The 26,335-nt window shown below is 36.9% G+C and overlaps 1 protein-coding gene across 5 annotated transcripts; it reads right to left on the reverse strand.

Annotated features, from left to right (window-relative positions):
• Positions 1 to 1,575: 1,575 nt before the first annotated feature.
• LOC114046353 (sulfotransferase 1C4-like) lies at positions 1,576 to 22,772 on the reverse strand. Of its 5 annotated transcripts, none has more exons than XM_027866664.1 (8): positions 22,749 to 22,772; positions 22,326 to 22,541; positions 18,023 to 18,148; positions 7,954 to 8,051; positions 6,990 to 7,116; positions 6,707 to 6,801; positions 3,280 to 3,460; positions 1,576 to 2,230 (listed from the first exon to the last, which is right to left on the reverse strand). In XM_027866664.1, the coding sequence occupies exons 2-8, from the start codon at positions 22,492 to 22,494 to the stop codon at positions 2,118 to 2,120; spliced, it is 909 nt and encodes a 302-aa protein (XP_027722465.1). In that variant the 5' UTR covers positions 22,495 to 22,541; positions 22,749 to 22,772; the 3' UTR covers positions 1,576 to 2,117. The 5 variants fall into 5 exon arrangements, with proteins under 5 accessions (XP_027722465.1, XP_027722468.1, XP_027722467.1 ...); XM_027866667.1 differs by having other exon boundaries at positions 22,326 to 22,513; positions 22,749 to 22,763; XM_027866666.1 differs by lacking the exon at positions 22,749 to 22,772 and adding an exon at positions 22,672 to 22,708 and having other exon boundaries at positions 22,326 to 22,513.
• Between the last annotated feature and the right edge of the window lie 3,563 nt (positions 22,773 to 26,335).

The following is a 26,335-nucleotide window of genomic DNA, read 5'->3' on the forward strand; positions in this document are numbered from 1 at the left end:
TGAGGAGAATGGGCATCTTTGCTTCTTGTATTCATTGGGAAAGGTTCTAGTACATCTCCATTGCATATGATGCTTGTTTTAGATAGATGCTTTTTATGATAGTAAAAAAAGGTCCCTCTGCCTATATTTTGTAGGTTTTTTTTTTTAAGCAGAAAAAGAGCATTGAACTTTCTCAAAGGCTTTTTCTGTATCTGTTGAGGTGCTCATGTGGTTTTAGGATCTCTTTCAGGCTGAGATTGGTGGATTTTTTCAATTTCTAAGGCTTATAGTGGTAAAATTGAGGTGGCTGCAAGTGTCAACTTGCCCCTCTGCCCTGAAACTGAAATAGGGATCTCTGTTCTCCTGTGAGTGACCACAACCAGCAGGGCCTCTCCCCTCTATGATTTACATATTTTTGTGTGCTCACTCCTTGGTCTGTATCCCTGGGCCCTGCATTCAGTGCCAGTAGAGGGCTTCCACAATCTTTCCTTGATTAGCCACCCAACTCCCACATCATCCATGGAGTGAAAATTCCTGGAAGCCAAGCCTACCTGTGACATAGCTGCCCCCAGGGCTTATTTGTTGATTCAGTGGTATTTGCTTAGAGGCAACTAGCTTCAGTTAGATCAGACTACCACTCCTAGAGGTCAGGTTTTTCCTAATGTCCTCCCAAGTTGTCTTGGGCTGGATGACTGCTTTATCCCAACTTTTGATTATTTCTGCCACTCTAAAATTTACTTTGAGGCATTATTTTACATTATTTGTGGGGGAAGTTGGGAGAGCCAGGTAATTTCCTGCCTTATTCTTCCATCTTCCACTTCCAAACTTATTTCAACTTTTTAATTTATATGAAGATAGACTCTTGATTAGTTTGTAACAAACATGGTTTATAGAAGGTTTAGCTATGATGCTAATACAAAATTCAATTCAATAAACATTTGATAAACACGTACTATGTGCCAGACATTGTGTTAAGCTCTGGAGATACAAAAAGAGGTAAAAGACAGTCCCTCTTCTCAAGGAGTTTACAATCTAATAGGGAGACAATATATAAACAAATGCATACAAAGTAAGCTATGTTCAGGATAAATAGAAAATAATTTTTTAAAAGGAAAAGCACTAGAATTAGTAAAGGTTAGGGAAGTCTTCCTATAGACAGGAAGATCTTAGTTGGGACTCATAGAAAGCCAGGGAGGTCAGTAGTCTGAGTGGAGTAGGAAAAGCACTCCAGGCATGGGGGGCAGTAAGAAAAAGAGCCTAGAGCTGAGAAATGAGTATCTTGTTCATGGAAGAGCCAGGAGGCCAGTGTTACTAGATTGAAGAACATGTGTTAGGGAGTAGGGTGTAAGAAGACTAAGGTAGGAGGGGGCTAGGTTTTGAAAGGCTTTGAATGCCAAATAGAGCATTTTGTATTTACTCCTGGGGGAGACAGGAAGCCATTGGAGTTTATTAAGGGGTGGGGAGGGGGGAGGTGTTGGTGATATGATAAGGCCTGTATTTCAAGAAAATCACTTTAGTGACTGAATGGAGAATGGATTGGAGTGGGGAGAGACTTGAGGCAGGCAAACCCACCAGCAGGCTATGGCAGTTGTACAGGCATGAGGTGATGAGGGCCTATACTGGAGTGGTGGCAGTGTCAGAGGAATATAAGAGAGATGTTGCAAAGATAAAATCGGCAGTCCTTGGCAACTGCTTGGATATGGAAGTGGGAGCTGGGGGGTTAAAGATAGGAGGAGTCCAGGATGACTCTTGGGTTGTGAGCCTGAGAGACTGGGAGGGTGATGTTTCCATCTACAATAATATGGAAGGTAGGAAGCTGGAAAGGTTCAGGGTGAAAGAAAATGAGTTCTGTTTTGGACATATAATATTAAGTCCATTTAACCATGGAATTTCTAGCTTCTTGAGAAGGGAATAAATAAAAAGAAAATACAATCCTTTTAATTAGCAGAATGATGATGACTAAACATAATAATAACAATAACAATGGCTAGCACTTATATACCACTTTAAGGGTTACAAAGCACTTTATAAATATCCTTAAAACAATGCTGTAAGATAGTGCCAGTATAAATGATAGGACAATTCATGAGTATTTGCAGATAAAGTCTTCATACATTTGGGTTCCTTCTCATTTCTGCTTAGAGACTGGAGCAGAAAGTCAGAGTGGTACCCATCATTTTCTTCTTGTAGTCTTTATCAAATCTCTCATTCTGGGCCACAGTGAAGTAGCTCTTCCAGTCTCCTACAGATCCTGCATCACAGATGGGGAGATTTAGTGGCCATTTTAAGTATTTTCTTTCCTTCTTTCCCCCCTCCCAGTTTTATTAAAAGTTTAATGTTAAACATAAATACAACCAGCTAAACTTGCGTAGTAGTTATTTATATTTCAGTTAGTTAATTTAAATACATAAAATATTACAACAATTTTGTAGTCACTTCCTCTACATCCTCACCAGTATTCTATGTTCATTCTTTCTCATTCACTTTACCTCACATATGGTCACAGTATATTCTCCATTCATCTGGTTTTGCTTTTTTTTTTTATATAACTTTGCATTATTTCATAAGGCTTCTCAGATGTCCTTGTCTTTTTTTTTCCTTATTGGTCTCAGTTACTTTATAGTATTCCATTACATGAATATACAATAATTTATTTAACTATACCTTTTTGTTGCTGTTATAAGTAAAGGATAGAGCTCTAGTCTAGTAGCCAAAAAGACTTGGGTTCAATTCCCACCTTTGACCCATATTTGCTATGTGATCCTGGGCAAATCACTTAACCTCTTAGTGCTCTAGGCAGCTCTCTAGGTCTTTAAGTTGTAGAGAAGTGCTGATCTCCCTTGACAGATGAAGTCTTCTCACCTGGGAGTTCCTGTATCAGTGAAATCACAGGTCTGGTCCTTATATTCCTATCCCTGTTATTTTTAACTACATATAATTTTATTATGAAAATCTTTCAACAGATGGTTCTTTTTTGTTCATTTGTTTTTCTTTTTAAATAGTCCTTTCAAAGTAATGGAATTACTGAGTTGAGGATATTATTTTTTTGTTATGATTTTTTTGTAACTTCTAATGGGTACTTTCAGATTACTCTTCTAAATACAAGATTATTGTCATTTTATCAGCCACCCCTTAAAACAATCATTTTATTCTGACAAGTATTTCCATTCTTGAAAGATCTATATTTATACCTATCTATACCCATGATTCTGAGCTAGAGAAGGGTAAATGAAATTTCCATATGACTTGAAATATAAGAAGAGAATATTCTTAAGAAAGTAATAGAAAAAATATAGACACCTTTTCTCATGAATGGGGAAACAGAGTGGTCCATAATTTCACCAGGAATTGATGTATAATTTGCCATCGGATTCTTTTTCATTATGTCAAAAGAGGTATGATAGACGATTTTATCTAAAGCATCTTCATCTAGGTTCTTCCCCATGAATTCCATTATCTTTCTAATTTCATGCTTTGGGTTCTATGTGTGAGTGGAAAGAGAAAGAATTCATTGTCAACAAAGAGTAAGGCTAAAAACCACAAATACTGAAATTGATTCATCAGTGTTAAAAACTGATCATATGACTACTTATATTGGGAAAGGCTTAAGTAATTATTCTAAATTTAGAAATTTACTGGTTCAAGAGAGTTTGCTCCTGGAAATGCACAGTTAGTAATCATAATTGAGAATGTGAATGGGATAAGCTTACCCCCCAAATCGAAGTGAATTAGAAACCAGAATCCAACAATATGTTGTTTAATGTAGTGTTTGGTAAACCCAAAGATAGAGGCTTTGGGGGCAAGTACTCACTATTTGACAAAAATTGCTGGGAAAACTGGAAAGCAGTTTGGCAGAAACAACATAGACCAACTTCTCCCACCATATAACAAGATAAAGTCAAAATGGGTATATGATTCAGACATAAAGGGTGATATCATAAGCAAGTTAGGAGAGCATGGAAAAATTTACCTGTCAGATCTATGGATGTGAGAATTTGTGACCAAATAAGAAGTAGAGAGAATTACAGGAAATAAAATTTTGATTACATGAAATTAAAAAGGTTTTGCACAAACAAAACCAATGTAGCCAAAATTGGAATGAAAACAAGAAACTGGGAAAAAGTTTTACAGGAATTTTCTCTGATAAATGCCTCATTTCTTAAATATACAAGGAACTGAGCCAAATTTATAAAAATAAGAGCCATTCCTCAACTGATAAATAGTCAAAGGATATGAACAGGCAGCTTTCAGAAGAAGAAATCAGAGCTATAGTTGCATGAAAAACATGCTCTAAATCACTACTGATTAGAAAAATGCAAATTAAAAGAAGATTCCACCTCACACCTATCAGATTGGCTAACATGACTGAAAAGAAAAATAACAAATGCTAGAGGAGATGTGGAAAAATAGGGACACTGATACACCTTTGATGGAGTTGTGAACTGGTTTAGCCATTTTGGAGAACAATTTGGAACTACATCCAAAGGGCTATAAAACTGTGCATACTCTTTGACCCAGCAATACCACTTCTAGGTCTATATCCCAAGGAGATTATAAAAATGGGAAAAGAACCCACATGTTCAAAAATATTTATAGCAGCTCTTTTTGTGGTGGCAAAGAATTGGAAATTGAAGGGATGCCCATCAATTGGGGAATGGCTGAATAAGTTGTGGTATATAATTGTAATGGAATATTATTTTGCTCTAAGAAATGACCAGGGGGATGGTTTCAGAAAAACCTGGAAAGATTTACATGAACTGATGCAAAGTGAAGTGAGCAGAACCAGGAGAACATTATATAGAATAACAGCAATATTGTAAGGATGATCCACTGTGAAAGACTTAGTTATTCTCTTCAATAAAATGATACATAACAATTTCAAAGGGCTCCTGTTGAAAAATGTTGTATACTTCTGGAGAGAAAACTAATGAATTCTGAGTGCAGATTTCTGGAGAGAAAACTAATGAATTCTGAGTACAGATTGAAGTATAATTTTTTCACTTCATTTTTCTTGCTTTTTTTTGTAATATGGTTAATATGGAAGTATGTTTTGCATAACTTCACACATATAATTAACAATCATATTGCTTGCCTTCTCAATAGGAGGAGAGAATTTGAACTTAAAATTAAAAAAAAAGAATGTGAAAAAGAAACAATAATAATCTAAAAAAATCCTTTCCATGTTAAATCGAAAATTGAGGCCCTACCTCTACAGAAAAGTATCCTAGGATTCTTTTTCTACTTCTGATGTTTTTTCTCTTTCTTCCTGGAAATACTCTCTAGCTTGACACATTTGCTTATGACATAGAACCTTCATAGTGTATTATAGTGTGTTACATAGTACTTATGACAGTGAAAACCTTCAACCCAGTGTAACACATAGTACAATATAGTAGAAAGTGCATTAGATTTTTTTTTTAGTTTCCCACTAGTTTTTTCATTATTAAATTTAGTTTTTAATTTATAGAATAAAATAAGCATATCCATAACATAGTACAATAAAAAAGATGATTGCACATGCAACTGCAAATCTACCAGGCACAACTTGGTGTTCCTTTCAAATTTACAACAAAATTATCATGTAAATTTTTTCTCTCTTCCCTTCTGCCCTCACCCTAGGGATGGTTACCATTAGACACACACACACACACACACACACACACACACACACACACACACTGTACATATATGTATAATTATTCTATACATATTTCTATTTATCAATTCATTTTTTGGATGCAGAGAGTGACTTCACATGTCCTTTAGAATTAATTTGGATTTTTAGAATAGTCAAAATAACTTAATTCATTCAAAGTCATTCTTAAAACAATGTTGCTGTTACTATATATGATGTTCTCTTGGTTCTGCTCATTTTGCTCAAGTCTTTCCATGTCTTTCTAAAATCATTGAGCTCATCATTTCTTATAGCACAACAGTATTCCATCAAAATCATATACCACAATTTGTTTAGCTCTTCTCTAATTGATGGGCATCCCTGCAGTTTCCAATTCTTTGCCACCACAAAGACAGCTGCTATAAACATTTTAGAACATATAGATTATTTTCCCTTTTCCCTAATTATCTTCAGAAATAGACTAAGTAGTGGTATTGCTGGGTCAAAGGGTATAGATAGTTTAATAACTCTTTGGACATAATAATCTTAATTATCATTATCTTCCTCCAGGTAAGCTCCTTGAGGGTACTGTATTTCTTCTTGTTTTTGCATCCCCAGTGCTTAGCACAATGCCTGGTACAAAGTAAACACTTAATAAATGCTTGTTGACTTGACTTGATGATTAGGAAGTAGTAACAGAGTAAGAGGCCTAGAGCATCACTCTGGGGAAGGACAAATTTTTCTTATCATTGTATCCCCAGTACTTAGCACAGTGCCTCTTACATAGTGCTTGTTGTTGACTTTAGGGCTAGATTGTAATACCAGAGAAAAAGGTACAGAGCATTGCTCTGGGGAAAGTTTATAAAGATGCCACCTTCACTGGGCAAAATATCCAGAGCTTCTGTGATTAGTTCTTAGAATCATTACAAGAGAATCGATTTCCTACTTTGGTAAAGCAGTATTTAAAATACAGCATCTGTTGAACATGGTAAGGTTCTTATCAGGGCAGTTTTCCACTTCCTTCTAAATTATCTTAAGTGCCTAGTATAGTTATGTGCACCTAGTGGACCCTTAGTAAATACTATTGATTGACAGACTGGATCTATCCCTCACCTTCTTCATGTCCTCATAGAAGAGGTAGAGAATGGGATATTTATCTTTTGCATCCCACCATCCTTTCACATGATCATGCCAGGAACCCCAGCACACTGAAAGACAGGTAAAAAATGTGTAAATTCATTTGAATGGAAGATGCATTCAGGAGAGAGTGTGGGTCACCCTACCAATTCCTTGATATTAAAAACAAAAGAGGGTTGAGCTCCTCATGAAAGGGTCAAAGATTTCTTTATAATTTCAAAGTTTTGTTGGCAACAACCATATAGTTGGATTCTGTCACCTTTTCCTTCCAGGAAATCTTCAAAATACTCCTCCCAGGTTCCTGGATCAGGAAGTGCTGCGTTCATCTTTTGGAAATGGTAATAGGACACCAAATTGTCCTTGGCATTTCTTGCCACGTAGATTATCTGAAATTGGTCATGAGGGAGGGGAAAAAAAAAGAGGTGTGAGGTGTATAGAGAAAAAAATTACAATTGCAGTTAGCTATCATTGATTCATTTGCCAACTATTTATTCCTGGGGTCTCAGTTTTCTTATCTTTGGACAAATTGACTTTTAGTTAGTCATCTAGTGCTAATATTGACTAGGTGCTGTGGTGGCATAAACATATATACGAGTCTGTAAGTCTGCTGATTTGGGTATTTACAATAGTCAAAATAACTTATTCATTCAAAGTCATTCTTAAAACAATATTGCTGTTGCTGTATACAGTGTTCTCTTGTTTCTACTTATCTCTTTAGGCCTTATTTTAGGTTTGGTAACTATGATCTCAATGCTGTCCCATAATTACATTTAGAGGTTGCTTTCTTGTGAGTGATTTGTTATTTTTGTGAGTGAGTGATAGAAAGGATTCCAAAGTAATCATGATAAGGAAATGTTACTGGACACAGCAAGGCATAGTTGGTAGAGAGTTAATCTCAGAGTCACAAAGATGTAGGTTCAAGTCCTTCCTTGAATATATATTGATTATGTGACCCTAAGTAAGTCGCTGTAGCTCTCATTGGTCTAGGCAATTCCTTAAGACCGTAAGTTGGAGATTGTGCCCAACTGTATTGATAGGAGTTTCCTATCTGGTAATTCCCCATGGCAATGAAATCATAGGTTCATCCCTCTTCTACTCCCATAAAAAACAAATTACTGGACTTAGTAGTATATTAGGGCCTTTGAGACCAGGAGAAATTTGTTTCTAGAAGACTGACTGAAGCCTGCTTTAAGAGGTTCCAAGGTATGTCTCTTGCTCCTTACCTTACAGCTATTCTCCAAGAAGGATGGTGGCAACAGCTGGATAGGAAGGTGAGTTTTTAGTATGCGTGGTGATGGCATTGCATCAGCTTGAGCCAAACCTGCAAAATAGTTTTTGTCCATTCATCATCATTCTTATATTGTGACTCTAGAATCTTTTTTCTTTCATTGCTTCAACTTTGGGAACAATTCAGTGCAGCTGCCAGAGCATTGTAGCTGTCTCTAGATCTCCATGGCCATCTCCACACCATGCTGCCATTATCCTCATCCCCCTCCCACTGGAACTGGAACATTGGACTCTGCCCCTGGGACACTTGGCTTTGATAGATAAGCCTTTGTCTTATCTTCCCTCTTCTTCTTGGCCATGTCTATGCCATACTTATGTTCAGCATCTGCTAATTCAGTCCCCCTTTATATGTATTTTGCCATTAGAATGTATAGTCTTTTTTTAAAATAAATTTATGTATTTTTAGTTTTCAACATTTACTTCCACAAGATTTTGAATTCCAAATTTTCACCCCATCTCGCTCCTCCCCCCACCCCAAGATGGCATGTATTCTGAATACCCCTTCCCCTAGTCTGCTTTCCCTGCTATCTCTCCCCCCCTCCCCTTCTATTTTCCTATAGGGCAGGATGGATTTCTGTACCCCATTTCCTATATTTCTTATTTCCCAGTTGCATGTGAAAACATTTTTTCAAACATGTGTTTTTTAAACTTTGGGTTCCAAATTTTCTCCCTTCCTCCCTCCCCACCCACCCTTATAGAAAAGGCAAGCAACTCAATATAGGTTATACATGTGCAGTTATGCAAAACACTTCCATAGTAGACATGCTGTGAAAAACTAACTCTATTTCTCTTAATCTTATCCTGCCCCCCCATTCATTCTATTCTTTCTTTTGACCCTGTCCCTCCTCAGAAGTATTTGCTTCTGATTACCCTCTTTCCTAATCTGCCCTCCTCTCTATCATCCCCCTACTCTCTTGTCCCCTTCCCCTCCCCCCCATTTGTAGGGTAAGACAGATTTCCATACCCAATTGAGTGTGTATGTTATTCCCTCCTTAAGTCAAATCCTATGAGAATAAGATTCACTCATTCCCTCTCACCTTCCCCCATTTCCCCACTGTAAGAACCTTTTCTTTTCTGTTTATTTTTTTTGTGTGTGTGTGAGATAATTTACTAGAATGTATACTCTTTGAGGGCAGGTAAGAATCTTTTTGGTTGTTTCAACAGTGTTTGATGCTTTGTGACCCCATTTAGGGTTTTTTTTTTTTGGGCAAAGATACTGTAGGGGTTTGCCATTTCTGTCTCCAGCAATGAAAAAATATGTTATAAAAATGGTTCAAGATTAAGAAACAAGAAGAGTTTGTGGATGACTCAGTGGATGACCCCACTTTCAGGAACACTTTCTTTATAAAGAGAGTTAGAAAATTTTGGACTTAGGGGGGGCAGCTAGGTGGCAGCTAGGTAGCTCTATCTAGTGGATAGAGCTCCGGCCTTGGAGTCAAGAGGACCTGAGTTCAAATGTGGCCTCAAACATATGACACTTACTAGCTGTGTGACTCCGGGCAAGTCACTTAACTCCAATTGCCTCACCGAAAAGGCAAAAAAAAAAAAAAAAAAAAAAAAGAATAAGGACTGTTAGGGGCAGCTAGGTGGTGCAGTGATAGAGCACTGGCCCTGGATTCAGGAGGACCTGAGTTCAAATCTGGTCCCAGACCAGACACTTGACACTTACTAGCTGTGTGACCCTGGACAAGTCACTTAACCCCAACTGCCTTGCAAAAAAAAATGTTGGACTTAGAAAGTTCAACATTATCACAAAAAATGAAATGGACTATATCTTAAAAGATTGGAAATAACTTGTTACTGATGTGAGTTACTTCTAAATTAGTTGTTTGTAGTCAGTGAGACCATGTTAGAAAAAAAAAGATAAATTCAACACCAAAGTAGAAAAAGAGGAAAAGATAAGTAACTGTGTGCAATTACAATGGTTTCAATATGTTCTAGTCAAATGAACTATTGATGCTGAAAAATAAGATATAGATAAGAACAGTCATTAACAAAGAACAAGTTGACTCCTGTATAAGTTCATACAAGTCATAAAACAATTACCACAAAAATAATGCTGAAAGAACCCAGAAAATGAGTGAGCCAGCAAACATTTGATCTTGACAAATGGAATGACATGATAGCCAAGGGCAATAGGTGAGACAGCTGGGTGGCATAGTGGATAGAGTGCTGTATTGGGAGTCAAGAATATCTGAGTTTGAATCCTGTATTAGATTCCTATTAGCAATGTGATCCAGGGCAAGGCACTCTTAGATTCAGTTTTCTAATCTATAAAATGGGGAGAATAATAGCACCTGACTTACGGTGTTGCTGTAGAATCAAACAAGATAATATATGTAAAGTGTTTTGTAAACTTTAACATACATAATAAATGCTAGCTCTTATTATTTAGACTATCCATGTGTTTTAAAACATTACCAAGGAAAATGATAGAAAATTATGAGAAGAATCATTCATAACACAGCAAAGAATAGAGGCAGCATGAGATTGAACCAAGTCAAATCATTCCAAGGACATTTATAGATGAAAGTGAAGGAAGAAAAAAAAAAGACAGAATTAGAATAACAATTCTATAACAAATTATTTTCATCATCAATGTCAGTGGAACTACTATATTTGGACTACACACATCAATCTCATAGGTGGTATACAAAAAAGTGGAAAAGGCACTGAGGAAGTGGAAGATGGAAAAAGCAGTGGGACAAGACCAAATGCACAAAGAATAAATCACTGGTGGAGGTGAAACAGTTTTTAAAAAATCTCTTAATGTAGGTATTTCCCAAGGTATTCTCATTAGTCCTCTTATCTTTTCTCTATTATCTCTTTTTCTTGAAATCTCACCCATTTCCAGGGCTTTCCTTTTATGTGGATGATTCCTAAATTGTTATCTCTAGTGCTCTGCTTTCTACTAAGTCCCAGACTCACATTTTCAACTGACTACTGGATATTTTTAAATAGAAAATTGGTACTGATAACTGGATGTCCCCACTGGTATTTAAAACTCACTTTGCTAAAATCTGGTACTCCTTCTTGCTTTTCTATTTTTATCAATTCAGTCAGTTTTTTGAGTTTGAAATCTTGCTGTTGTCTTTGACTTTTCCCTCTCAAACCCCTCCTACATTCAATTGTCAAGTCCTAGAGATTCTGTTTTCATATATGGTATATCTCATCTCTGTTCATTCTTTTATATTCCCATTGCTTCCTTTCTCCTATAAGCCCTCATCACTTGCCTGGGTTTCTACCATAGCCCCTGGACTGGTCTTCATGTCTTCATTCTCTGCCTTCTTCAATATGTCCTTTATATTACTACCAGATTAATTTATCTTTTGGACAAGTGTAATCATTTCATTCTACTGTTCAAAAATCCTTCATAGCTCCAAACTCCTTAGTTTGGCATCCAAGGTTCCACAGTATGTCATCACTTTAACTTTCCAGTCTTATTTCAACTTACAACATTTTGGACAATATTGACTACTCACTGTCTCTCATATGTACAATGCTTTCCCAACTTTGCTCAAACATTTCTTCCTCTGTAATGTACTTTTCTCTACCTTTGCCTGTTGAATTTATTTCAGTTCAAATGTCCCCCTTTCCATGAAACTTCCTTAGATGCCCCTAGTCAGTAGTGACCTTTCCTTCCTGAGATCTTGAAAAGTACTTTGTATGAAGTATTAAAGGCATTCATCTTGTCATATTTTCTATCATAGTTATTTTAAAAATACTACATTCTTCTACTAGATTGTAAACTCCATGAAGTTGGTGACAGTGTCTTATTTAATTTTTAAATATCCCTCAGTGCCTAACACTGTGCTTTCTTCACATAATATGTGCTTAATAAGTATTTGTGGAATGGAACTGGATCTCCAGTTGGTTAAGAAGTAACTGACTTCTACAGTGATTTACATAGCCACACGGAAAGTTTCTGTCTTGTAGATCTATTCTGATTTTATCAAGGTATAGACATTGCAGAGACTTTAAAAAAGTATAATCACACAAGAATTTACCCTATCCATATAGGAAAAACTGAGGATACAAAAATGTCTGTGGTCTACAAAATGATATTTAGTTGGTTGAACAACTGGTGCATTATCACACATATCCTGGTCAGATAATGCAGATGGACAATGACTTTGGCCCTGTACTAAATATGAAGAAGAGTGGGCTGGATTGCATTTGGGAAACTGTTAAAGGCTTTTAGTAAGCACAAAGACCTTCCTCAAAATTCCATTTTTAATGTGAATATGTTTCTAATGATGCTATACAGGTACAAATCATAATTTCTGAGGAATTAAAATTGCTGGCTAAAATGAGTAATTCAGAGATGCATGAAAAATTACATACACAAAACTTTGCATACATTACCAAATAATGTAAAAGATATCAAATACTTTCCTGATTAAAAAAGTGGTAGATTGGCCAGGTAGTAAAAATAAGGAATAGTCCACATAATATATTGGTTCAATAATGTCTGTGTAATAATGTCTAGAGATCTAGAGGAAATCAAATTGATAGGAATTTATCAAGTATTTACTTTGTGACAGGCAGTGTGCTAAGTCCTGGGGATACAGAAAAGGGCAAAAACAGTTGATGTGTTCAAGGATATCACAGTCTAATGGGTGAATAGTGTGAATAGTGAGATAGATGGAAAGTTCTATCAGCCAGGGAGACTGGGCAAGGTCTGCAGAATGTGGGATGTGAACTGAGTCTTAAAGGAAATCAGGGAAACTAAAAGGTAGAGAGGAGGAAGGAGAGCATTCCAGGTATGGGGAAAGCCAGAGGATTCTAGCCAAGGGGGAAAAGGCAGAGAGGCAAGAAATGCAGTGTTGTGTCTAAGGAACGATAAGTCATCTAGTATTGCTGGATTTAAAGTGCATTGAGGGGAATAAATAACACTGGAATGCTAAGTAGTGGCCAGATTATGAAAAGTATTAAATGAAAAAAAAACCCAGAGTACTTTATATTTGATTCTAGAGATAATAAGGAGCCACTGGGGCTTATTGAATTTTGTGGGGGAGGGTAACAGTGTCAGATCTACACATTAGAAAAATCGCTTGTCAACTGAATGGAAGATGAATCAGATTGGAGAAACATGAGATAAGGAGACCAATTAGAGGGCCCCCAGAAAATTGGATGGACTTTTTTTGGAGGATTTAATGGGGAATATGGACAAGAGTATGTATTGGAGGAGAAAGTGTGGATGGGTTATGATCTCTACTTTTGGGGAGAATGCCAACACTGATGAGATCATAGGTCCATTAAAGTGTAATGTACTTTATCCCTTTAAGTTAAATGGAACCATTTAGTGATGAAAAGAACAGAAAAATATTTTTACACAAAAGAAGAGATTTATATTGATTATTAAATTATGTAATCTTACATAATACATTGCTGCTGTTATGCATGAACATTTTAATGACTAACAGAAGTAGAAAAAGAACTTTGTTTTAAGAGCTTTCAGATGGAATTTGGACAGTTTTGGAGAGAAAATTATCTGTGATATAGACATAAGGACCTGGATCTTTTTCAACAAAGTAGAGTGATGTTTAATGTCATAAAGAAGCAGAGGAAGACTTTTTATTTATTAAAAACTAGAGAAATATGATGGTCAAGAAACAAAGATTCAAAGTTGAAAACTTTGGAACATGATAGATACCTTGGATAATTTGCATATGCACATTTTATGAGAAATGATATAAACATTTGGAGACTGAGGTGTGATTAAAAAAGGACTGCCAGTTTAATAGAGGAAATTTGTGGGATTGAGACTTTTTAAACAACAAATGAGTCACTGAGAGTCAGGAAGTTCTCGTTTCAGCCATTGAATTGAGCAGCGAAGAGGAAGAGGAAGAAGAACAACTAGGAACCAGAAGAAAAATCTGAGGAGAAGCAGAGAAATAGTAGGAGGATTGAAACATTGCTTTATTGGAGCTGTGGCAGTTAGAAGCAGTCAGTTAAGAGAAGGCCTCGACTGAGTGATCCTCTGTTGGTTGGAGAGAAAATTGACTTCATGGGCCAAGAGCTCTAGTGACATTTATTGCCTTTCAACATCACCCATAATTAGCAAAAGGTGAAGCTTTTCGTGAGGGCTTTTTGGTCTCTGCTGCCACCTCTGGCTTGAGAAAGCAAAGCAAAGGGGGCTTTGTAGCTGCTTCGGTATCCTGGTGAGCTGGAGCTGTGTTGGTGAGCTCTGTTCTCATTGGTTATTTGGGTCAGTAAATAACTGGCTGGGCCAGTTTGTATAACAGAGAGAGCTAGTTTGATGAGCACTGCATTTCCCTAGCTTAAAGACAACTGTGATTTACATTAAAAGTTAACATATTCTAAATACCCTTTTAATGGTAATGGTTAATTGAAAGAGCCTGTAAAGGCTAACTATATGTAAGGTGGATTTTGTTATTCTTTTTTAGATAATAATTCCCAGGATCATGGCCATAAACAATTTCTACTGCGACTACACATTATTATATAACCTTGCATAATTTAAACATTTGTGCTTAAAGTTGTAAATACCTATTGCGCATGCGCTGTACTAAGTCATCATGATATTGCTAAAGTCAATCTAAACTTGTGATGTTATTGCTAGCAAATTGCCTTCTTTGTGTGCTCCTCTGTAAATCAAGTGAGCACTGCTTGGTAAGTGGAGAATGCACAAGCTGGAATGCTGTGCGTGTCTCAACTGGCACCCATCTGGAGTTAGGGGATACGGTAGGAGTTGGAGCTCCTACTCTGTATATTCTCATCTGCCCCTTCGAGAAGAGTAATTAGGGGATGCTGTAGGAGCTGGTGCTCCCATTATCATTAATTCCATTGAGAAGAATAAAGTATTAAATATCCCCTCATTATGTCTCTGTTTCTGTCCTTCTGGCTGCCCAGAACAAGAGTGAACCTGTTAGAGGCCGGAGCCCAAAAGCTCCTGTGTTACACTAACATTCAGGTAGAGAAGAGAATAGTATTTCTTTAACTGAAAAGTAGTAAAGATCAACAGTCAAATAGTGAGTCTCAGCTTGTTTCATATAGTGCAGATGTTCCTGAATGGGCAATAACATTGAGGCCTATAGCCCACATAACTGTGGAATATATATATATATATATATATATATATACACATATATACACATGTGAGTTATCCCCTTAGGTGCTTCCTTTTCAGGTTCCAATGTGTATGTTCCCATTGTTCACCATAGATACTGAGTATATTATGGAAAAGCATTATCCAGGTTTATGTACATATCATGATGTGTTTTATTATTTATGTACTTTATTTGATATATTATTTTCTTTTTTGCCTTGTAGTTAAGTACATGGTTATATTTAGAATTTAAAAATTGTATATCTAACTATTATAAGTGGTTATATATAAATGTTATATATTGTGTGGATTCATTGTCTTATTGGTTCCTGCTTGTGTAGATAGGAAGCACATTAGAGAGGGTGGTTAACCCTAGCACCCTGAGAAAAAGTGGAAACTTAGACATAATAGGTTGAGGGCAGGTTGGAATGAGTGAACCAAACTTAGAAAGAAGTAGGGTGTTTCTATATATCTATATCTATAAATACTATATAGATGTATCTATACATATACACTATATATACATATATACTATATAGATATAGCTATGCACCTCTACTATATCTACATATACCCATATAATATCTATGTATCTGTGTATCTGTGTAACTATGTATCTGTATATGTATCCATGTCTCCAGAAACACATTGTTAGGGTCCACATTAAGAAATATTTCCCACCCCAAGCAAGCACACTTTGTTTCCATGTTGCAAAAATGTAAGGTTTGAATAAATATTACATTTCAAAAATCAAAGGCCAGAAAAGAGCTTAATTCAATTAATTATCAACCAAGTATTTTAGTGTTCTAAATCTTGAATGAGAGTCATTATGGCTCAAGGATATACACTAAAAGTCAAAAGATCAGTGTTGGAGGGCCAGCTCCAACACTTACTATCTTTGTGACTTTGGGTAAATCATTTAATACCGCTAAGTCTCAGTTTCCTCATTTATGAAATAGGATCACTGATAATTACGTTACAAGGAATGCTATGAAGAAAACGGTTTGTAAACTTAAAAGTTCTATATAAATATGTTATTTTATATATCTGTATAGATAATATAGAAAGGCAGAGAGAAACAGAGACAGAGAAAGGATAGCAGCATGTCATAATGCTAGTCTTAGAGACAAGAAAACTTGGGTTCAAATTCTGTCTCAGATACTTACAAATTGTGCAATCTCAGGTTATTTAATCTCTCTTGGCTTCATCTGTAAATTGTGGGGGTTGGACTTGACCTCTAAAGCAGAGGTGTCCAACTCAGGGGCCAATGGATCAACCTGGAAAACTGTTACATAGTGTGGCCAAACCAGATTAAAATACAATAGAGACATGTTTAACAAAATAAATAAAAATACAATACCACCTAGATAATGTTATTTTGTGGTTTTCCAAGTTGATGTGTGGTGAGAGGGATCCATTTCTATTTGAGTTTGACCACTGCCCTTCCAGCTCTAAATCTGTCTTCTTATGATCTAAGAAATATTATACCATGCTGAATAAAATAGATAAACGATCTTGAGCTTAGGAATAGGCTATGTTTGTGAAGTTCATTTGTAAATAAATTGTTTAGAACTTAAAACACTTAATTTTTTTTAAACCACAGATACAATGTTATTTGTGGTATTTAAATTGTCAAGCTAATTCATAAAAGTTCATAGTGTAACTAAAGCACATAGTATCTAAGCAACATCAGAAACAAATTTTTTGAAGGTGAGGATGATGTATCAGGGAGTCCTCTTCTTTTCCCGCACCAACCTGGTGGCAATAAGAATGAGAACTTTTTCAGTCCCAAGCCAAACATGGAGAATCCTGTGACCTGGGGGCAGGAGTTAAAGTGCAAGCACAGGGGCTTGTGATAGGAGATTGTTAAAAGAACTGTGGGCAACTGTGGGCACTGTGGGATTGTTAAAAGACACAGGAGCACTTTTTAATTAGGCTTGTCATTCTTTTTTTTCTACCTTTATCGAGTCCACTCCCCAGTCATCTCCTTTCTTTTATTTCTTAGGCCAGATCTCCCCAAGTTCCCTCTTTCTTATACCTAGATTCACTCATGCTTTCTCTTCTTCAGTTGTGTTTCTGAGCCTTTCAAAAGGATTTTGCTTGGGAGTCTGTACAAAAAGAACTGAAGTAAGTAAGAATTGTTTACATTTCAGAGGGAAATCAGTGATTTAGGCTATTCTACACATATTGTCCCAGAATCTGGTGGGGTGGGAGAGAGGTTGTGGGAGAGGAGTGGTTTTAGGGGACAGGTTCTTAATCTTTTTTTGTGCCGTTGAACCCTCTGGCAGTCCAGTAAAGCCTGTAAGACCCTTTCTTAGAATAATATATTTTTTTTAATAATTGAAGGAAATGCTAAATTTCAATTAGAGGTTAGTGAAAATAAAGATGTAGGTTTTTCCCTCCCATACAAATTCATGGACCCTCTGAACTCTATCCATGGACCCTTTACGTCTGTGGATCCCAGGTAAAGGTGTTATACATAGAAAAGAGAGTCTGGATTATGGCTTGTATGAACAGATAGAATGAGACTAGAGCCCTTTCTCAAGAGATGGTGCTGGAACTTGGGAATCTATTGGCAATAATATGAGAATAAGGGATGTTTGGGGGTGGGTGGGGGATTCCTCTCTTCCCTCTCCTTCCTCTGGCTACTACTAGTCCTACTATTGTTTGTATTGTTATAAAAGACTATGCATTGGACTGATCCTGGGAAACTGTGAGAAGACAGGGTAGAGTATTGTCACTTTTGGTCTTAGCTGCCAGGAGTTGAGGGGAAAGTAAAGGTAGAAAGGTAAAAGGTAAAGATTAATTATGAGCAGAGAAAAAAAAAACAAATACAGAATTTCTCTGGCCATTGTTCATTTGTTGTTAGGCTGTAATATAATCCAGACATTGTTTATAGTCAAGTGTGGTTGGGTGACCATACTGTCACTTACCGGAGTCCATTGGTGGAATTATCCATTCAATGAAAGGAAATCGAAGGTGAGTAGGAGCTCGTTTACATTTCTCAATATTTCCATCATTTTGTATCATGTCTACTATTTCCTGGGTCCAAGTTGTTCCTTATTTCATAGAAAGAAGTGAGAAGAATAGACGTTTGAGAGGGTTCTTAATTTTTTTAAAATATGGAGTCATATCAAATCCATAAAGCAATACAGAATAAAATTCTATATTGTCCTGTAAAAACCTCACTATTATTAACAAAGATAAAAAGCATTACATAATGGCACTCTATAAAGGAATGAAGATCTGAGTCCTCATGTGAGTTTTGCATTCTCTCTGGGAATGGAGCATTTGATATCTCACCATTGATCCCAGGTTCAAGTTTAAAGAAGCCATTTGGAAAATAGCTGTCTCCTTTTTGAAGCAGCAGAGTCTAGTGGAAAGAAGACTGGATTTGGAATCAAAGGACCTGGCTTGAAATTTTAACTCAGCCATTTTATTTCCTTTTTGATCACCCAGTCATACGGAATTAATATAAGCACAGTTTGGAAAATATCAAAGGAGTTGTGATATTAGGGGGAAGGAGGAAACTTCAGTGACCAAAATGTCAATTGATGTTTGATCTTTGTCAAAAAGCAGACCAAGTATTCAATTCCTGATTTTCCTTACTGATTATTTCATTCTTTAAAAGGTAGAGTGTATTCTCATTCAGATACAGGTGATTTTTAAAGTCTCCTCCAGTTATAAGATTCTGTGATTTTATGACTTTGGGTAAATCACTCAGTCTCTTTGGGCTGTAGTTTCAGCATCTGTAAAATGAGAGGTTGGACCATGTGACCTCTAAAATCCACTGAAATCTATGATGTATGACTTAGGCAGATGAACCAGAGGAATAATACAATTTCTTCCTGTCTATTGGCTCATTCTTTGCCACTTAGAGTTATTCAAAAGAAGAATCATCTTCCTTGAGAGACTGTGAATTCCCCTTTCATTAGAGGTCTTTAAGTAGAGACTGGATGACCATTTGTTGGATATGTAATCTCAACTGGGCCCTTACTGTGGCAAGGAAATCCTTTTACTTCTCTCTAATTAATTCTCTATTTCACTCCCTGCAGTGACTATTCAAAAACTTCTCAAATCTCTTCCACTACCCTATCCCCCTATCATCTCATCTCATACTTTTCTAAGAAAAGAGTCCATTTACTGTGAGCTCCTTCTTATTTTATAAAATAAGTATACTTAGTATACTTATTAGTATACTAGTAAGTATACTTAGTATTTCAGAACTTTTCAACATCGTCTTCCATTCTCTGCTCCTTTTCTCCAGACTGATGAAAAGGTGGCAATTCTCTTTGCCAAGGTCAATCCCTGTACTTGACCCCTTTATTCCATCTCCTTATTTATTAATTTATTGGCTTATTCCTTACTGCTTACAAATATACTCAGGCCTCCCCTCATCCTTAAAAAGACCCTCACCTCACCATTTCCTTAAGCTCGAGTCATATATTTCTCCTCCCATTCACAGCCAAACTCCAAGAAAAAACTGTCTATAATCATTGTTGCCACTTTCCCTTTTTGTTGTCACTTCTTAACCCTTGGCAATCAAGTTTCCAACCCTATCAGTCTGTTGAAATGGCTCTCTCTGAAGTTAACACTGATCTCTTAATGGCCATATGTGATGGTGTTTTCACAGTGTTCAGATTTTTTGACTTTTCTGCAGAATTTAACACTGTTGTCCACTCCTGGTTACTTTATTCTTGTTGAGTTTTTATGGTACCCCTCTTTCTTGATTTTCCTCCTATTTATCTGACCACTGCTTATCAGTCTCTTTTGATGGCTCATCATCCATATCTTGCTCCTAAACTGTGAGTGTTCCCTATAGCTTGGTTCTGGTCTCTCTCCACACTCTTGGTGACATCATCAGCTTCCATGGATCTGATTGTCACTTCTATTTAGATAACTTTCAGATAACAGTACTAGTCTGCTGAATTTTAGGTCCATTTTATCAACTGCTTATTGGAAATGTTGACCTAGATATCTTGTAGACAACTCAAATGCAACACATCCCAAAGAGAACTTATCATCTTTCCTTCAAACCTACCTCCCTTCATAACTTCCCTGTTTCTGTGGAGGGTTGCACCATTCTGCTAGTCACCTAGGTTTGCAACTTTGGAGACAACCTCAATTCCCCAATTTTTCTCAGCAAGTCCAGTCTTATTGATTCTACTCCATACCATCTCTCCCATGTGTCCCTTTTCACTCACATGGCAACCTCCCTAGTTCAGGCCCTTATAATCTCTTGCCTGGATTATTGCAATAGTTTCCGTTGTCTCCAATCCATTCTCCAATCAGCTGATAAAGTGATATTTCAAAAACAAAAGTCTGACCATGTTATTCATCTGTCCAATAAACTTTGGTGATTACCGATTACCTCTAGGATCAAATACATTTTTCTCTGTTTAGAATCTAAAGCTTTTTGCAATCTAGCTCTAACCTACCTTTTCTAATTTGTTATTATATATTATTCCCCTTCCCAAATTGTGCTATCTAGCCAAATAGACCTTTTTATTGTTTCTCTCACATGGCACTCCATCTCTTCTCTCTGTGCCTTTTGCATTGGCTGTCCTGTATATTTAGAATTTAGTTCCTTTTCACTTTTAGAATCTCTAATTTCCTTCACAACTTTGGTTCAGATACCACAGGCTACATGAAACCTTTCTTCATTCATTCAGCTGTGGATGTGCTTCAGTTTGCCTCCCTCTATTGCCTTTTATTTACTTTGTGTACATTTGTAAATGCAAATGTTTTCCTTTCATATACAATGTAAGCTCCTAGAAGGTAAGGATTGCTTTACTTTTGTCCTTATATCTCCAGAACCTAGAACTGTACCAAGTACATAGTAGGTACTTAATACATATTTCTTGATTGATTATTGTGTTGAGAAAGTTTTGTTTATGTATGAATTAGACTAGATAGCCTGTCAGACCTCTTTCAACTCTAAAATTCTAGCTTTTTTTGAATTTCAAAAATTATATTTGGTATAGTGAATTTTTATGAGTATAATAATTAAAAAAAAACTTTAGGTAACTAGGCAGATAGAGAATATAGGCTTTGGAGTCAGGAATATCTGAGTTTGAATCTAATCTCAGATAGTTACTAGCTGTGTGACACCTTCCATAAGTTACTTAACTGCTCTGTGCCTTGGTGTTCTCATCTGTAAAATGGTGATAATAATGATACCTACCTCACAAGGTTGTTAGGAGGATCAAATGAGATAATATGTGTAAAGTGCTTTGCAAATCTTAAACTGTTACATAAATTATTTATTATTATTATTAGAAAAATTTTATTCTTTGACTCTACTTGTAAATTAAAAAAAAATTTAAATGAAAAACACTTTAGTTTTTTTTTTTAATAAAGTTTAAGGCACTCAGAAGTCATCAGGACCAACAGAAATTTTGATTGGTTAAATTACATTGGGGAGAAAGTTATCACAACCTTTATATTAATTGCTGAGAGTATGAAATTGATTAGAGTAAACATTCACTCACTATGACAAAGATTGATCTTTGTCCTCTCTCTTTACCTGCCTTTTCCCCTAACTCTCTCTCCTTCTTCATAAGAGGATTATAAACACAGCATACATAAAATCATTTGTTTCTTTGGTGAAATAGGTAAAAGGGAAGGGATTAGGATTATCCAAGCCCACACTTTTTACAGATTTTTCCTGACATTTTGAAAGGATAATTCATGTGTCTATATACATATACATATACACATATGCCTATATATGTATACAGGTATACATGTACATACATACAAACTGATGCATCTACCTTTCTCTCAAACATTTATGTATATTGTTAGAACTCTCCTCTACAGAGATCTTTGTAAACTGATTTGACAAATAAAGCATGTTTTGTCATACTCCAAAAAGGAAAGCAGAGCTTATACTTGAGTAAACTGCCTCTTTACCTTTTCATCAGGTCTATCATACAAATATTCTTTAATCTATTTAGTGACACCTTTTTCCCACTTCAGTACACTGAGAAATTGATCAAATCTTTAAAATTGTAGTCCATGTTTATGCAACATCTCTCATTAATGTCACACTAACTTTCTCTAGAAACATTCATCTTAATCATGTACGCAAACACCCTCCCTCACAAATTTAGTGCAGATTTTTATCCACTCAGGCATTCTATTTCTGTCTTTCAACTGAGGAAATGTTTTTTCAGGGTCCACAATGTGCAAGGTCCCTCCCTCCAAGTTCCCTCATGCCCCTTTCCCCCACACCTGCTTTGGGATAGGTAGAAATAAGCAGATCGTCGGGCTTGGCTTGAAAGTTCCAGATTTCGTCCCAGATAGCACAAGTGGGTGTAGGCTGAAGAATCCCTTTTATGTAGTCAACATCTATTCGTTCATTTCTCTTTAGATCCAACGACTTCGTCTCGCTTAAGGCCATTAGGGTCAGGATTCAAAGTCTGTTAATCAGAGAGAATGCCTGTTTATCTGCAAAGAATCACAAACCCCGTAGATTAACAAATAGAGATTTTAAATTTGGAATAACAGTCACCATTTGAATTTAGATTTCAGTCTGGAATAAAGAAGGAAGAAAGAAAGAATGAAAAGAGACTTTTACCCAATCAGCTTTGAGTTAAAGCACATAACTTGAAATGTCCCGGATTCTCACGTGAAAGAATGAAAAGAGACTTTTACCCAATCAGCTTTGAGTTAAAGCACATAACTTGAAATGTCCCGGATTCTCACGTGATCAGTTTTGTTTTCACCCTCAAAGCCTAGTTTACTAATAAAATTCTTGTTATCTACTTGAGTTTGTAAAATAACTCAATGATATTTTCATTGGTTTCATCCTTAAGACAGAGGAGGGGTTAAATTAAATGCTTCTGTCATCTAATCCCTTTTAGCTCTACAAGTTCTAATCGAACTTCCTGAAAAGCAGGAGGAAATTGCTTTAGGAATTACATGCTTGCTGAGAAAAGGAAAGCTCCTTGCAGAGGGAGATTCTTTTTTTTATAAGTTTTTAAACAATGATCAAGTTAAGAGCAAGAAGTTGAGAAAGGATTCTTTTACCATTTAAAGTACAACGTGAAGAGATTTTTGGTTATGTTCCCAATGTTCTTTTAAAAAGAAAGGCACATTCTGGGTGGGAGGGAGGGGGATCAGTCAAGAGTGGAGGCTGAGGACAGCTCTGAGAAATATGAGCTCTGGAAGTTGAGAAGAGAATCAGCATTGAAGAATCCAGAAGAATCCATTCCTTACTTTTCAGGAGGAGGGAAAGAAGGGGATTTTTCTTTCTTCCTCCCACACCATTGACTATAGAGTCTTATGGTGGAGTTAAATGACCATTAGGAGCTGCCACACCAGGTAGGAAGCCAGTGGAGCTATTTGCCCAGCAGAGACACTGAACTCAGGGGGAGCAATGTGAAGAAGCCATGAAAAGGGTAAAGATTTTGTGACCATGCAACATCCGAGGGAGGCATTAGTTGACTTGGCTCCATGTGTTTCTCAAGTGTGTGTGTCTCTACTAGCGTACTCTACTTCCGTTTCTGCTCTTCCCACTGGTGCTGTGTATATTTGTGGGAGAGTAGTCTCAGGTTTGGGGGAGGTGGGGATCTTTTGTAACTATGCCATTTTAGTAAATTCCTTTGTTTTGAGCTAATTGTATCAACCATTTGACTAATAAAGGTAAACACATTGATGGGGACTCTTAAATTATAGTTTTAAGAGCATAGATGCGCAGAGTACATTGAACCTGAGGTAGTTGTACCTTGGGGGTCCAATTTTCAAATGCAAATTGGGGGGAAGTCCACATGGAGAGTTGTTGTTTGTTGTTTGTTCTGGTAGAGGACCACGACATCAGGAAGGTATGCATGACTTGCAAGTGAATTAGATTTAAGTGAGGCAGGGCTGCAAAGTCACCTGCCTCACTCTCTCTTCCCGAGCCACCAGGGTCCAGTGGCAAGATTTGGATCAGGACGACTAGAGATTCCCCTCGGTGTCCCCCCCCCCCCCAACTCCCCCACTCCAGGCCAGGCGATGAAGTGGGAGACCTTGGACTTTTTAAGCTAAGGTCTTTCACAGGTCTCTGTCTGCAACCATTCAGTAATTAAGGCTAGGTATGAAATAAGAAAAAGAATGGCCTCTTTTACCTAGTTTAAAAAAAATCTATCTAGGAGGGGAAGAGCCTCAGGGTTTTTGGGCAGCACAGAAACAGTTGCTATTTGTGCTCACTTTGAGCCATCAGAGCCTAAGTAAAGACAAAATGAGGCTTGGACTGGGACCTATTGCTGGCCAATCAATGAAAGCCAGAGTGATTTGAGTTTAAAGCATGGTCCTTAAAAGAAATCTAGTCTGTAAACCCCAAGATAATCCTGTGAGGTTTCATCGATCAAAATTTATATTCCTTTGGCAGAGCACCCACAGGTAAAGGTATGATTCCTTATGTGGACAGAGTGAGAATAGGGAGGGAGAGGAGAGATGGAGAGTTACAAAAGAAAGCTCCCAGGGGAGGTATACACAGATCCAGAACCAGATTGCCAGAATATATGTATGAGCATGTCTTTGTCAACCACTGAATAAGGTGGAAGCCATAATGACTACATTAGATGCACTTTGAGCAGTCTTTTGTGTGTGTGTGTGTGTGTGTGTGTGTGTGTACAGAAGGAAAGTAACACCCTTATTGGCCGGCAACAAGTTTAAGCACCAAATTTTTTTTCAGGTGAAAGGATAATTGCCAAGAGACTCAAGAGAGAAGAAGAAGTCAGGAGAAAGAAGCTATCAAAAGTTATGGAGATGAAAAGTGGGAGGGGAAGCAGGAATTAGAATAACAGAGGATAGAAACAGCAATAGCAGTACTTGTTAGAAATTTAAGTAAGCAATTGGGATGGTGGTTGCAGCAGCTGCTGACCAAGATTGAGAGCATCTGTGAGAAAGTCTGTGAGTACTTGGACAATGGAGAAGAAAGTTAATGGCATCTAGATAGACCATAACACAACTGTACATTCTAGAAGGACATTTTGGATGTGTCATCTACTGCTTAGAGGTGATGATTTCCACTAATGGAAGTGCTAATGATGGTAGGGTTAATTTTTGGCTTGATGATTTTTCTGTATATCTGGCCTAGGAGTTCCACCCAAATGTACCAAGGGAGTCTTCCTTGTTTCCAAACTGAAACAGACCGACCATTCCCTGCTCTAACAGGAACCTATAGCTAGCTAGTTCCTACAATAATTTTGGGACTTATTTAGTGACTTTTTCAAATTGAATCTAGCAATCAGCAGATCCCCTGTCTCTGTCAGGGGAAGAGGCCTATAGTCAAGCATGTCAGTACTTTTTAAGTCTAAGTTGAGATCTCTGCTACAATCCGATGATGGTCATGGATAAATTTCTGGAGAGCTTAGTTGAGCTCTCCAGGTTTACTCTATTCCTTTCACAGAATCACAGATTCTCAGAGTTGAGAGGGACTTCAGAGTCATTGTATTCCAACCAGGACCTGGATGAGAGTTCCCTCTTCAATATCCTAACAAATAGCCATTTAGCATTCACTTAAAAACTTCATATGAGGGAAAATGCATTAGCTACTAATAGTAATTCTACTTTTGGAAGGTTCTATTTGTTGGGAAGCTTTTGTTTATGTGGTAGCTAAGTCTATTTCTGCATCTTTTACCCATTGCTCCTAATTCTGACCTCTGGGACCATATGGTACAAAGTCTTCCTTATGTCAGCCATTCAGGTACTTGAAGGAAACTCTCATTCCCCCAAACATTGACATTTTCTTTAGCTGTTCCCTGCATGACATGATCTTGAGACCCTTCACCATCTGAGGTACTACCATTAGATGTTTTCCAGCTTGCTTTTGTGTTCTGATGAGAGTGGAGTACAGTGGGGCTGTTATCTCCCTTGTTTTGGGCTCCATGTTTCTCTTGATGCAGAGTTATTGAATGCCTTTCAACATCAGTTTTTCTGGTTGCTCTGATTTGTGTAAAGTTAGTTGTCCACACAATCCACTAGATCTTTTTTTTTTTTAAACAAGTACTGTACATAGCCATATCTCCCCCCTCTTGTATTTGTGAAACTTATTTTTTGTCACCCCAGGGATAGGTGTTTGCCCTTATCCCCAGAAAATTTTATTTTATTTGATTGGCCCCTAAAAGTCTGTTGAGATCTTTTTGTTTTCCAACTTGAACACAGTATATTAACTATCTTTCGCAGCTTTTTTTGACTTTGCCCAAGTCTGTGTCATTTAAATTTCCACTAGACATCTATAAGCTGAATTTGAGTTA

The sequence above is a fragment of the Vombatus ursinus genome, unplaced genomic scaffold, assembly GCF_900497805.2.
Source record: "Vombatus ursinus unplaced genomic scaffold, bare-nosed wombat genome assembly UNPS02014781.1, whole genome shotgun sequence".
NCBI lineage: Eukaryota > Metazoa > Chordata > Mammalia > Diprotodontia > Vombatidae > Vombatus > Vombatus ursinus.